Source organism: Triturus cristatus, chromosome 2_1, assembly GCF_964204655.1.
Source record: "Triturus cristatus chromosome 2_1, aTriCri1.1, whole genome shotgun sequence".
Taxonomy (NCBI): Eukaryota; Metazoa; Chordata; class Amphibia; order Caudata; family Salamandridae; genus Triturus; species Triturus cristatus.
The window spans coordinates 677,270,673-677,285,247 of NC_140581.1; the positions used below are offsets into that span (position 1 = coordinate 677,270,673).

Sequence of the window (14,575 nt, forward strand, 5' to 3'; positions counted from 1 at the left end):
TTAATGCTTGAATCATAAGCCAATAGATCTAGTTCCCAACTGATAGTGCAGCCAGGCCTATTGGCTTCGCTAACACTTGTTAAATATTGAAAGGAAGTAGATTTGTGCTTCATTTTCTCCCTTCATGTATGTTCACAGGTCTATCAATGCAGCTGGCAAGTTGTGACATCTATCACTCTGTAGGAAAAATGCTGGTCAAAAGATGCAGGATACAGTCTGCAGCTGGTCTATGCATTGTGCTCACTCATTGAAACACAGGCCCAGAGTTATTAACATTTGGTGTAAACAATGCAGCAAGACAACTCGCTGCCCTGCGCCAAATAGAGAGAGCAGGAATGCGCCATATTTATTCTTTGAGCCGGCCCACATGTGGCTGCCAAGCACCAACACAGGAACCCTTTGTGCAAGGGTGCCTGCTTTAGAGGGACCTTCCGGAGTTACAGGGACCCTTCTGCACAAAAATAAATCCTCAGAGGCATCTTCCACTTTCTACCTGTGCTGCATAATAAACATATTTCTCCTTGTTATGCCTTTGTTGGGATGGCGTACCATTTTGATACATTCCCTGGTTTACTAGCTTAGTAAATCTGGGAATGCCCCAAAATCCAAGAGTGGATGCATGGGAACACCTATGCTCCATCCATGGAACGCCTTCCCAACTCAGAGTACTGTCAGGCAGCTACTTGCGGTGGCTTGCGTTACTCCATAGTTACTAAGCCATGCATAGACACGCAAGGTGGTTTGTGTGGCTTAGTCAATCTGACTCAAGGGCTTGTATTGCCTACGTGATGCAAAGGTGACTCAAGCCCTTAGTAAATATGGCCCATACCATCAAGGGCTGATCACATCTGTGAAACTCAATAGCATGTCCTGGGCTTTTCACTCTAGGATAACACTGCATTTCTGTAGGGAATGTGTCCAAATCATTACTTAAATGTACGGCACAAACTGTGATTTTACAGCGACAATGCAGTACATTTGAGGGAGATATAGCATGCTCAATAACGAGTCAGGCAATAAAACAGGTGTACCCAATTTTACCAGTACCAGCCATAGAAATCATTCAGGAACCAAGAAAAATAGCTCAATTACAAGTATTTTTTCCAGGTCCCACTGTAACAATGGCTAATACGGAGATAAATCACATCTCAATTCATTTTGAGATATTTTGGAAAGTCTGTATTACTACAAGTGAAGGGCAATTCGGTTAAAAAATCAAATATAATTGTTCCCAAGAGATGAAGCACCAGTTTATCACAGGCACCATTCTTAAACATGTGGGGTACTGTGCACTCAATTTTCCCCATACAGATATAGAACGCATTTACAATTCACAGCTTGGTATTTTTTGACTACAGTCCTACTGTACAAAGAAATAACGAATGGTGAACTCCATAAAAGCACACGCACTGTGAAAATAAACTATTGTACAAAAGCCAGATCGGAAACCAGTATCTCCTCGACTATTTCATTTTCCTCCATACTTCGGAAGTCCACCATTATGAATTTCTCCCTATACTGCAATGCAGCTGTATAGTCTTGATAGGACAAGTGCTTGGACCAGCAGTTTCTTGTGCTGGATGCATAAGAGAGGACTGATTTTAGATATAAGTGGTAGTTCATTTATTTGATGGTCATTTGAATTTGAGCGTTGAAAGATAAATAGGCTTCAAATAGGACTTAAAGTTTGCACACTACGTCTTCTATGGGAGGAGGCTGGTCAAGTGAAGGAGGCTGATAGAAATTTGGAAGAGATAATTGGGCACTATTTAGCACTACAAATTCTATCTTAAGACTGCTGAGGCAAAGGTCATTGAGGTTCATCTAGTGTTTGAAAGCGAGAAGGCAGTCATGAGTGTTTCAGTCAGTGTTGGAGTTGCTGCTTAGGTCTAATAAAAGTTGTGTGCTTCAACGGCATATAACTGGAATTTAAGGCCTTTCATATGGATCAGGTGGGCTAGAGGGCACATCTATACATTGAAAATCAGTGGGGAGAATGTTGATCTTTGGAGGTTCCCACATATCATGGAGGATGATTGTGAGACATCTAGATCGACTTATTTGCTGCATTCATTGTTGTAGGAAAGATTTAAACCATTCCCATGGTTTTCCAGTAGTGTTAAACCATAGTGTTAGATGGTACCAGTCTGTTTTGTGAACTAAAGTGTCAAATGCAGCTGAAAAGTCCAACCGGATGGTATCCACCGGGTGATTTTGGTCTCTTAAGGTTAGCACTTTTTCTCTGATGCCCGTCACTGTGGGTTCAGTACTTCTGAGCGGGAGGAATCCAGATTGTGTGACGACAAGCAAACTGTTGGATTCTATGTAGGTCGGGGGTTGGGTGGCTCCCTCTACTTCATTAATTATCGAAAAGGAAGGAAAGCCTCAAGATAGTTGGCAGTTGCTTGGAGTGGAGGCATCAAAGTTTGTTTTTTTGAGTTGGTGTAAAAACAATGCCATGTTGTAGAGTGTCATGGAAGTGACCTCATTGTATGGAAGCACTGGCAATGCTGGCAATATCTTAGGCCAGAGCTGCAATGTGTGCTTTAATGAGTTTGGCAGGCCATGCAGCTAGCATTTATACAGATGGTCTGTTCTTTGTTACGCTCTTGATGATGTCTTTGGCTGAGATTAGCTCGAAGGAACTGAAATTGCAATTAAAGTGGCGAGGCATAGCAGGCTGTTCACCAGAGTAACTGAGGGAAAACGTAGAGAGTCTTTTGTGAATGTGTTAGATTTTCTGAGGAAAGTATGAAGCCAATTAATTGCACATTGGTTTAGCGTTTAGGTTAGAGTGCTTTGGGTTGAAATTTAGGGAAGATAGCACTTTGTAGATTTTAAAGAGTTCTGTGTGGGAATGTTCTACTGACAAGATTCCATCAATGTACAAAGATTTCTTGGAGGCAAAGATTTCTCTCTTATATTTGGTGTGATATGATTTAAGGCTTGTCTGCCTGATTCCTTGTGGTTTTTAGCCAGCGTTGTTCAAGCTTTTTCCTTTCTTGCTTCTGCTGGGTGTGGTGTTGACTGAATCAGGCTCTGGATGTGTTGTTTTTCATCAAGACTTTTTTTATGTTAATGATGTTATGTAATCAAGTTGTATTTGCCTTTGAAGTAAAATTGGTTAGTGAAGGGGTCAGGACTATTTGAGATGTTTAATAGATAAAGGGATGTGTAATATGCTGAAGGTAGAGAATTTGGAAGAATGGTCTTTGTAGTTTTTCATTGAAATATAATAACTTTGTCTAGGAGTGTGGTGTTTCACTTGGGATGGGAAAATAGAGAATTGTATTAGTGCACCATCCGTCAAGATAGTGGAGTGGTGAGGAGGTTTAAAGGGGCAGATTATGTTCTAGAATGAGGTTGAGTAGGCACCCTGATTAGTCAGATGGACATTTGGAATGCTGGATGAGGTGGATCACTGACACAATATTGTGGTAAAAAACATTGTTTAGAAAAATATCATGTCAAAAATATTGTTTACCACAATATTGTGTTCCTATACTTATAATGGTAAGTACAAAACTATCTGGGAAAAATATTGTTGATGGTAATATTATTCAAAAGCATACAAAAATATTGCTTTTTTAATATATATACAATTTATAGTAGGGAGTCTTAAATATTTTGATATATAACATTAAAATAATATAGTAAATAAATTCCACAAATATTTTATCATATCTATAAATATATACTTATGTGTGTGTATGTATATATATGTATATATATATATACATATATGTATGTATATATATAAATACATATATATATAGAGCAACACAATTAATAAAAATATCGATTTTACATGTACATTTGTTTAATATTATAAATGTACTACTACAAAAAGCATATATATATATATTAGTTTAGCCAGTAAAAAATATTTTAAAACATTTAAATCCCTAAAAACACATTTACTAAAACTACTATTAACACTAAAAGAAAAAGAACTAATAATATAAAATATAAAAAATTAACAAATAATATTATAAAATATATGCAACCAATATTAGGAAACTTATTGTAGTCAGGGAGTATTAGATATACTATTCCCACTCCAGTTTATGCAACAGTGGGAAAGTGTTGGACTTTGGAGGAGTTAGATTCACTATTTCTTCTCCAGTCAGTGCAACAGGAGGAAAAGCACTGGACTTTGGAGAGGTTCCATTTACTATTCCCACTCAGTGCAACTGTAGGGAAAGTGTTGGATTTCAGAGGGGTTAGATTTACTAATCCTACTACGGTCAGCGCAACAGTAGGGAGAGTGATGGAGTGCGGAGGGGTTAGATTTACTGTCCCCACTCCAGCCTACACATCAGTAGGGAAAATACTTCACTTCAAATGCATTGCACACACGAATAATCCTATTAATGTAGAAAATATAATAAACTGTCAATATAACCATTATTAAGATAAAATATATATATGTATTTAAAACATAAAAATAATTACATCTATAAATAACAAGCATTTACAATGCAACTGGTCTCGCCTTTGGGACCTTACATGTATTTAGCTATGCAGCACATTAGCCTGGATGTTGAAATATCTACTGTTCTTTAACATGGAGAGAAAGTAAGCACCAAACTGCGTGACACACCAGGTATGGTAACACATGGAGAGAAATATTGCCTTTCAGCGGGAAATGGTATAGTCCAAAGCTCTGTTTTTAATATAAATCAGGGCCTTCAGTGGTCATATCTCTGAAAATACAAGATTTGAAAAACATATTGTGGTCTACAGGTGCTCGTGGAAGACAATGTCTATGGACTGGAATCTAGAGAATGCTAATGTGATTCTGGTATTTTACTGACCTCTGCAGGCTGTTTTCTATCAAGAAAGTTAAATAGAGGCAGTTGCCAGAAAAATTAAAGAAGAAAGTCCCTAAGCAGAAAGCGATTCTGGTATTTTACTGACCTCTACTGGTCGCTTTCTATCAACACAGTTAAATGGGGGCAGTTGAACTAGCAGAAAGCAATTCTGGTATTTTACTGACCTCTAATGGTCGTTTTCTATCAAGGCAGTTAAATAGAGGCAGTTGAACAGAAAAAAAGTCCCTACGCGGAAGCAGACAAGTCCTAGGGCTGATATCCAGAGCTAACAAAATACATACACATATAAGTATGTACTAAAGTATGTAAAAGAGTATATACTAAAGTATATACAAGAGGTCTTGAATGCTCGACCTAAAAAAAGGAAGAAAAGAAAAAATCTACTTACATAAAATATATTCAACTTCCCTTACTACCAAAAAGAATATAAATCATTTTGTATTGTAGATCTATAAGGTCTGAAATATGAAGTGGGCATTTAACTACTGAACTTGCATTTATATGGGCACAGGTGGTGTCCATAGTTCTGGTAGACAATGGACAGAATCAGTAGATCTTGGGTGGAGAAAAAAGTGATATTTCTATTTGAGAACAGGCAGGAGAGATTGGGAAGTGAGTGGGAAATAGAAAGGAACCTATTTAATTTCAATTAAAAACAATTCAAATAACAAATATCATAGCACAAACTTTCACAAACACTTCCCATAGAATAAATTAAAAGTGACTGTATAAAAGTATAAATTGTTTAAAAATATACATAATTATCAATTAATAAATCACATATAAATATTAATAATTATAAAAATATACATGAATTTTCTTCCCATCCAACTCATCAAAAAAAGGTTAAAAAAACACAACATTTAAAAATACATGTGTAATACACATATAAATACTAAAATCCATAGAAAACTAAACATCAAAACAATTACACAATTAGTAATAACTTAATTATTTTACATTGTAAGCACTCAAAAAACAAATGTAAAAAAATTACATTTCATTTAATGTAACTTTCCACCCTATACCCAGCAGCCTGCACCTAAAACATAACTGAAAGAAATCAGAATTAAACAATTTACATAATTATTAATCAATTAAATATTTAATCAACAATTATTAATTAATTGTTGATTATTACTTAAATACCTTCCCACCCTACACCCCTACAAACTCAGCAGCCCACACCTAAAATCTAACTAAAATAAAGCAGCATTGAACAATTTAAATAATAATAATCAATTACATAATTCGTTGTTAATTATTCCAGCCCTATCCCCCTACAAACTCAACAAACAGCTACAACCTTACTAATTACTATTAATAATTAAATACAAAATTCTAAATGACAACGTTATAAACAATATATTTTTTAAAAGAATAACAATCAGGCAAACAATAGTAACAGAAAATTAATATATTAACTAAAACACATTAAAATATTTCAAAAACGATATTTCTTCAACTTCTATTACTGAAAATGATATTAAAATCAACAATATCCTTAGAAACGATATTACCTTATATTCTTGGATTTAACTACCTTTATGGTAGCTGAAACGTTTGATGTTGTGGTGCGTTTTACTTACAGGTATTGAAGAGAGGACAAAGGGGGCCCTGGGATTTCTGTGAAGATGAACTGAGGAGTTGTAAATGATAGCTGATCCTCCTCCCTTACCCTGCTGGCTGTTGCAGCATACAGCATTGCAGCTGGATGGCAAGATTTTGTTTAGGTTAACTTCAGTGTTGATTCAAATCAATATGTTTGCAATAGCTAGAAGGTGGGTATTTCGCAGATCTGCAGGGTCTGAGGTATGGAGTGGGTGCGTAACTGCTGAACTTGCATTTTATAAAGGCACAGTTGGCGGTGTCCATTGTTCTGGTAGATGATCGGTAGATTTTGAGTGGTGAAAAAAGTGATATTTTTATTTGAGGACGGGCAGAAGAGAAGGAAACGTGAGTGAAAAACGGAAGGTGTACAGCAGAAGACAAAGAGAGTGAAGAGAGTGGGAAGAGGGCGTTAAAGTTGCAGAAAGGAGATAGATGTGAATAGCCAATACTGGGGGATCACAAGCAGCGACCTGACTAATTCACCTTGCTTTTTAATAGCTGGATTAGCTGTTTGCATTACCCTGTCCCTGTGCATAGACCATTATTAGTACATTTGAAACGATGAGACGTAAAGTCCAAAACTAATTAGCACAGACGGTACACTTGCCTTTACTCGTGGTAAAATGAAACTGAGCGAAACAACAGAAATATAAGTTTCAAAATTCAACAGCCGGGTCTGGTGGCTTAGTGGACTAACGTGTCCACTGTTGGGGCCTGTGACCTTATGGTCATAGGTTCTTATCCCGGCAGTCCACTCAGCCTTACATCCTTCTGAGGTCAATAAAATGAGTCCAACTGAGTTAGGTAACAATAAACATCTGTTATTCAGCGCCAGGAGGCCCATGGGTGAATGTGGCTTTACAGATACACGTTATGTTAACAATATATTTAAAATCTCCTACGAGGATTCCACCAGATCTGTCAATATTTCTACCAGATCTTTCACAGCATATTTGCTTGAAACATTATGAGTGTTGTATGGTGATAAAATTACTCGGAGCTGTATAGGTCTCTTTTTTAGTTTCAAAATCTTCTGTTTCACCTATTTGAATAGTGTTGCAAAAAGTGACTGAATTCTACATGTTCACCACTGAGTGACGTGTGAAAGTCCGCCATAACTGTTCCCACACAAGGAAAACAATCTGCTAAAAAGAAGCAATACTAAACTAGACACCTTAATACGCACTTTATGGCTTACAGTACACAAATAAAATATTGGAAGGAATATCCAATATATCTCGAAAACGTAAATAACAATATTATTCAAACGTTCTCTACCATACCTGGAAAGCAAACTGGCATGTATTCGAGAGTTAGCAGAATAACAAAAAATAGCAACTTACATCCTTTCCCAGGACCCGGAGTTCAAATTGCGTTTCTCTGAAGTGCACTTTCGTAATTCTGGGCCTAAGAAATTAAGACAATTTATGTTAATCAAACATCTCATACAAACAAGCTACCAAGCAGAAAAAGGCAGGTTTTCAGTGGGGGATAAAAGAGGAGTTATTAAAGGGCACAGGGATACATTCTCACCCACAGCAGCAGGAGTAACAGAATCTCGAAGGGCTATAGAAATCATGGCTGTATAAAACACTGTTGCAAAACCCGCGAGTTGCAAAAACATAGGGTTAGCAAAAGGTGCTTTGGGATGTACACAGCCTCCTTTGCCAGGAGGAAAAGCTTTTCTGATTCGTAAAAGTGGTTCTGTTGCTCACTCCAAATTGCAATTAGGAGGGTGCGTGAAAGGAGCAGGGACAATGCCAAAAATCAATTGTTTGAGACAGAAACTCCAGCACTGAACCATTCATCAAATACTGACAACTAAGTTGGAGGGGTATGGGATACTTTCCCTCTGGAATGTGGTCTGTCAGCCTGGGGTGGGTCCAGGGGCTCCTCTCGACATCAAGCCACATACCATTTTTTTTAACGCAGCACTTCTCCCTTTAATGGAGCAGACTGACTTGAGAAAGGATTTCTTGTTTGGCAATATAATTGATGGGATGGAGTTTAGTTCTCCCTTGCACACCACCAATCCTGCATTTCCAGCCAATTGAAAGGGGTCACAATATTGAACTAATTGTGACTTGCCTAACTAATTGTTATGATGAAAATGTCCAGTAGTCGAGGTGTAGATTATAGATCATGGTTTATTTATAGGTTCTTGGCTTAGATCTTAGGATAGCCCTTGGGAAAGCCCCACCCGGAGTAGCCTCCCCGCTGCTCAGCCCATACTCCAGCTGACTCTCCCAACCTCACAGGCACCTAAGCATTCCATTGCATCACCAAGCACGCCAACATTCCACACAGCACATTCATACTGACTGAGCAGCAAGCACCAGGGAAGATGCATAATACAATACACCAGATATAACACTAATATTAGTTAGGCCATTGGTGGCCATTTGAAGATAGTTGATTTATAATGTGACCTCTTACCAGTTAGTGTGCAATTTGCACATACTAGTTTGTGAACAGGCAGCAAGAGGTACAAAGGCTAAGCCAGTGTAAACCTGATTATTAAACATGCCAACAGTGCATTGGGATAAATCTGGCTGAGACAAACTCATGTAATGTTTTCTTGTCAATAACCAAGGAGGCCGCAATAGCTACAACCAAGAGTAAAATTGCTGAAAGGTTTACCCTTTTGCTAGTATTTCACATTATGAAGCTTAGAGTGTCTCATGTTTTCACAGTGACATAGTGAGAGAAGAAATCTTTAAAAAAAGATCAGACTTTCCCCAAAACTTGGGTTAAAACCTGTGATTTTTTTGTCTCTTGCTTTTTAGATGCAGCTTCATTCCATTAAAATCACTTGATGTTTCCTGAAAAAACACTCTAGCGAGCCACAGTGAGGAGCACAGGGAATCATGCTCTCAGGCACGATTTCTGCCTGTGAAGACCACAAGTCTCACTGATTCAACAGCATGGAGCTGAGATGACCGTGGAGCAGTATCCCATCTTAGAAAAAAGACACGAAACTCAGAGAAAAGCATTCTTCCAATGCTTGTGTCTGTGGGCGTCAAGGAAAAGAAGGCACAGCCCACACACAGGATCCATAAAAGGTGGTGGTCCAGAGGACTCACAAGCAGCGGCGGCCGGCACAGGTAAATGCAGTCCGGCGGGATGGGAAGTGGGGGACAGAATAGGTCAAATGAAATAAATAAATAATACCTATTCCATACTCGGTCGACTCCCCCCTGCCGCACCCTGCCCCCCATCCCACAGCGCTAACCTGTGCCAGCCGCCGCTGCTCACCTCACAAGGGGGTGGTGAAGAGAAGAAACGACAGACCCTTTGCAATGGTTCCGCAGTGTGGAGAGGAGTGCTACGGAAGTGGCCCCCTCTTTCCCAGTAGACCATTCATCCAACATGGAGCCACCTTATATTCATGAATCCACAATAGCCTGCAGCCACTGATGCTAGAATATTTGTCCTCCAACCGTCCCTAAAATCTCTCTTACACCGTAACCCACTGCACATGCGCCACTGTCCACATATTTATAAAGACTCCAAGAAAAAGGCAGGAAACTTGTGTTGTTGAAAGACATAGCATTCCATAAGCAGACAATTCAAACCATGTTTCACAATATCCATTCTTCTAAAAGCGTCCTGATCCCCCACAGCCTGAAATATTTCAGAAAAAACAGACTGTCCATAGGTGTAACCACATAAAATATTTATCATACAGCGAAGATTTGCGAACGGGGATTTACATAGTGACTTATCTGACAATACATTCTGTGACCACTAGCAGCAATTTTACAAAACTTGCACGGGACAAACAATAAGTAAATTCATTTTACACCAATATTACCGCATAAATAATACGTAATGTCTGGTACACGTAACAGTTTACATTGGAGCAAAAACGATGCAAACTGATCATCCACTAATTATGCTAATTACGATTATTTAATAAGGAAATTAGCGATTTAATACTGCTTTAATTTTAAACTTCATAGCTATTTACATAAGCTGCAAACATTGTGCAAAGGCGAGATTTGCCATATTTACAAAATTGCTATGTAATATAGCTCGTCAGCAACACCTTTCTCCATCCTACATAAAACAAGCATTGGCAAAACCGATATGTCTTGGCAAGATGGATTCATGGTTAGATTTATTTCAACAACAAAAAATTGCAAGCATACACCATAAGAAAACATACCACTGCCTAAGCTTGTTGGCTATATGCTTTCAATAACAAAGTTATTTTTACAAATAAATTAACCATCATGAAGAATTTTATTAGAACAATATGACTGCTTCATAGCAGGCAAGAATACTTATAAAATTTACCGGACAAATTCTTTAGGAATGTCGACAGTGAGTTGCGAACGTTGCTATTGGACGGGGGGAGCACGGATAGCACTAGCCAAATTGCAGAAAGATGTGTACGAGGGAGGTTTAGCCATTCCAGACCTTTATAAATATTATTAGGCGTCACAACTCATGGTCATTAATGACTGGGCCTTTGCAGATCGGAGCGATCCGGTCTACAGAGTCGATCATTGGATGCTGGGGATGGACGGCTTTCTACGGGCATTATATGGCCAGGAGAGACAGGAGGGAATACCCCTATATACTCAACTAGTGCGGAAGGCGTGGACTAAGGCTAATCGATTCCTGGGCTGGGAGGGACGGCTAACGGAACAGACTCCTTTGTGGACCAGTGACATGCTCCGGGAGGTGGGTCGATTACAGGGCATTTCGAAATGGAAACTAATTGATATTGTACGCTTAGGGGATGTGAGGCGGAGACAGGCAGTGTTGTCCTTTTCGGAGCTACAGACAGAATTTCAGTTGTCAGCCGCGGAACACTATAAATATCTGCAATTGAAACACGCGTTGGGCTGTCATATTAAGGATGGGGTCCAGATCCCCGAGTATAGTCCACTAGAAGATAGATTGTTGTTGGACCCAATTTCGGAGAAGGCATTGTCCTGCACATATAAAAAAATAGTAAACAATTTACCAGATTTGCTAATTAGGGTGTGAGAGGCGTGAGAATCCGACTATTAGAAGATGATGATTGGGTAGAGGCAGTGCAGAGTCCCCGAGAGGTGGCAATCCGGGCACGATTCAGATTAGTTCAATTACAGATACTGCATAGGTCCTACTACATCAGTACCCTTATGTTTAAATTGGGGCGCATATTGACCGAGGAGTGTCAGAGGGGGTGTACTCAGAAAGGAACATTTTCCATATCCTGTGGGACTGCCCGATCATTCAGAAATATTGGAAGAAGGTGCTCCGGGTTATGTCAGAAGTGTTGGAGCAGGAAGTCCCCCTGGATGCTAGATGGTATTTATTGTGTGTGTCTGGGGAACTGACCTGGCCCAAATATCATAATCTCTGGCTACAGGTGGCTGCAATGGTTGCTAAGAGGAACATTACCAGGGCTTGGGGGGCAATTGAACTACCTAAAGTCTCCCAGTGGAAAAAAGATATGGATTGATGCTGCGCCGCGGAAAAGACAATTTACGAAGGCCGGGGATGCCCCAAGAAAAGGGGGAAAATCTGGCAGAGATGGGAAGATTATAGGGGGTTCGGGGGGGGGGGGGGGGTACGGACTAATTACGTGGGGAGGGCGTCGAGGATGGGTGGACTTGACGGTTGGACTCCGAAGGAACTATTAATATAATATCAGGGTATTTGAATAGCTGAATGTGTATGCCATTGAAAAGTATGTAACCCATTACAAGAGTATGATTATGTTTATGAATGCGGACTATTGTTTAATAAAAAGAAGTTAAAAAAAAATAAAAGAATACTTATAAATTATAGAGAAACCCTTACTACGCGTCACAGGAATGTATGATTCATATGGGTGCAAAGAAAAGGTCTTATAGCTTTTGAATTACTGTAACCTGAAGAGATAGTTTAAACACACAAGGATGATTTTAAAAAAGGATAATGAACTGAAACAATAAAGCAGAGGTATGCTAAAAGCATTTGTCCATCAAATCCTAGCAGATGTGCACAAGTGATCTGGGTACATGAGGCTGGTAAGATACCTAAAACTGTCTCTGGGCCAAACCTTAAAAATTGTGCAAAATGGTGCAATAAGGTCAGACCCACCATTGTCCCAATAAGAAACTAACAGTCATATGGACCTATGAGGTTCTGCACCACTACCGGGTGAAGTCTGCCTCCTCTCCCATCACGTCACGCATTCATGTTAATTTTGATTGCAAGTGGTACGTACCAGAAATACTTTCCTACTTGTTTTTTGTTCTTGTAAACCACGACTCCTACAGGTGTTAATCCTAAAAAGTACTCAGATTTGTTTTCTCCCTGAAAAAGACACAAAAATATATTATTTTATTTATACATACAGTTTAGTTAATGACGGCAATGTTTCATCAAAGTCCTTTTTATTTTCTTCAGGTGTGTAAGACTGTATGTCCACAACCCTGCCTTTACTGTACTCGCCAGATTTAAAGAGGACCGCCAGCCCTGTCTACATGTCTATACAGTGGTAGGAACTGCCTTTGTGGCGGCTCCTGTCAATGTAGGAAACGTTTGACAGACGGCTCCATCAAACATGAGGGCTGACTATCAAACGTTTTTTATTTTTCAAAAACAAATACCAAAAATGTGAGCTTGTTTTGAAAAATAAAAAAACTAATGATGACCCTCAGACCATGGTAATTTTCTCCTACGGAGTACGGGGGTATTTTTCTGTTTTTTACTGTCCATCATGGCCAGGATATATCTGCTGGGGGGGGGGAGAGGGGGATAAAAAAAAATATTTCAAAAGTCAGCACCTACTCCATTGGGCCATTGGAAAAAAAAATTGGCTAACAGTTTACATTTTGCTGTCTCTGCCTGACTGAAAATTAAATGAGCAGACTTTGAGTATGGCAGACAGGGTACTCTGTCGCCATTGCAATGGAGTGTCTTTATGCCAAACTCTAGGCCCACCTAATGCAATCAGTACTGAACCTGTTGTTCATGGGAAGAGTCCATCCCGAACCTTGATCATCTCACGCATTCACCCTGCATAGGACTTTTTTTTAAGTTAGGAAATTTGAGACCCCTTGAATCTCACTATCTGAGCTATGCCTAGACCAGTTAAGTCGCATGTCCTTCATGTTTATAGTCCTTCCATTCGTATCCACTGCACTAGGAACAAAACCGAAACACACCATTTAATCAAGACACTCAGATAACAATTTAGCAGATGCCATCTGGTGATTGTTCTTTCCCCTAATCCGCCATGCCATAAGTTACCAGTACTGTGCCTTGCTATTTTGAAAGGGCTCTTTGCAGGCTTCCACGTAACAAATATTATTTCTGATCTGAGAAATGCCAGCAGGTGATAATTGCATTGCAAATTCTGATAGCACACCCCTTCACTTTACCAATATTTGTCTGTTATTAGACACAGCAGCAAGCAGCCCTAGGCATTCTGGTAGATGTAATCATTATTATTCTCAGTCACGTACTTTTGAGCAAGGAGGGTCTTTGTGGCACATAGTTGTGAGGTTTTCGGTTTTCTTTTTTTTTTTTGCAATACGGATAAACTCATAGCAGAAATATTCTTAAGAGCATTCCGTGCTCATTAGCAATCACCCAAAAAAGATTCCAGCCCTTTATCAGGGTGAAGATCTAGTATGCTCTTCCTCCAGTCAACTTTGGCACAATACCTCTAAGAAATGCAGTGGCGGCTACAACTATAAAAATATGGTGAGGTGCTACAGCGTCAACCTCACCATATATGGCTTCCCTGGGTGCACACCTCTCTCCCCGCTCAGCATCTACAAGCAGAAAAGGGAAGAACTTCCTTCATGCTCAGTGGACACCAATACAACCAATCCTGGAGCTGCTCTAATGCTGAGAGCAGCTCCAGGATTGGTGGGAGCAGGCAGACCCAGCACTCATTTTGGGTCTTGAGCCTTTCCAGCAATCCTCCGGCTGTTTCACAGCCATGGGATTGCTGGGGGCACACTGCGCAAGTCAGGCTGACCGTAGCAAACCAGCCGACCAACCTGACATACGCACTGCAGAGGCAGCTGTAATCCTGCAATTGCAGGATTACAGCCGCACCTCCTACCCTCTCACTGCAGCGTTTATGTAAAATGCCATTGACATGCCATTTTACTTATTCGTGTGTGCCTGCTGAA

At 39.6% G+C, this 14,575-nt stretch overlaps 1 protein-coding gene across 4 annotated transcripts in view; it reads right to left on the reverse strand.

The window, feature by feature from the left end:
- The window catches only part of EPB41L4A (erythrocyte membrane protein band 4.1 like 4A), an 821,385-nt gene that overhangs the window by 361,527 nt on the left and 445,283 nt on the right, over positions 1 to 14,575 (reverse strand). For all 4 annotated transcript variants that reach the window (XM_085632598.1, XM_085632596.1, XM_085632597.1 and 1 more), the window contains exons 8-9: positions 12,655 to 12,743; positions 7,790 to 7,853 (exon numbers count right to left, since the gene is read on the reverse strand). In XM_085632598.1, coding sequence (XP_085488724.1) covers positions 7,790 to 7,853; positions 12,655 to 12,743 — 153 coding nt within the window. The remainder of the gene's footprint in view (positions 1 to 7,789; positions 7,854 to 12,654; positions 12,744 to 14,575) is intronic.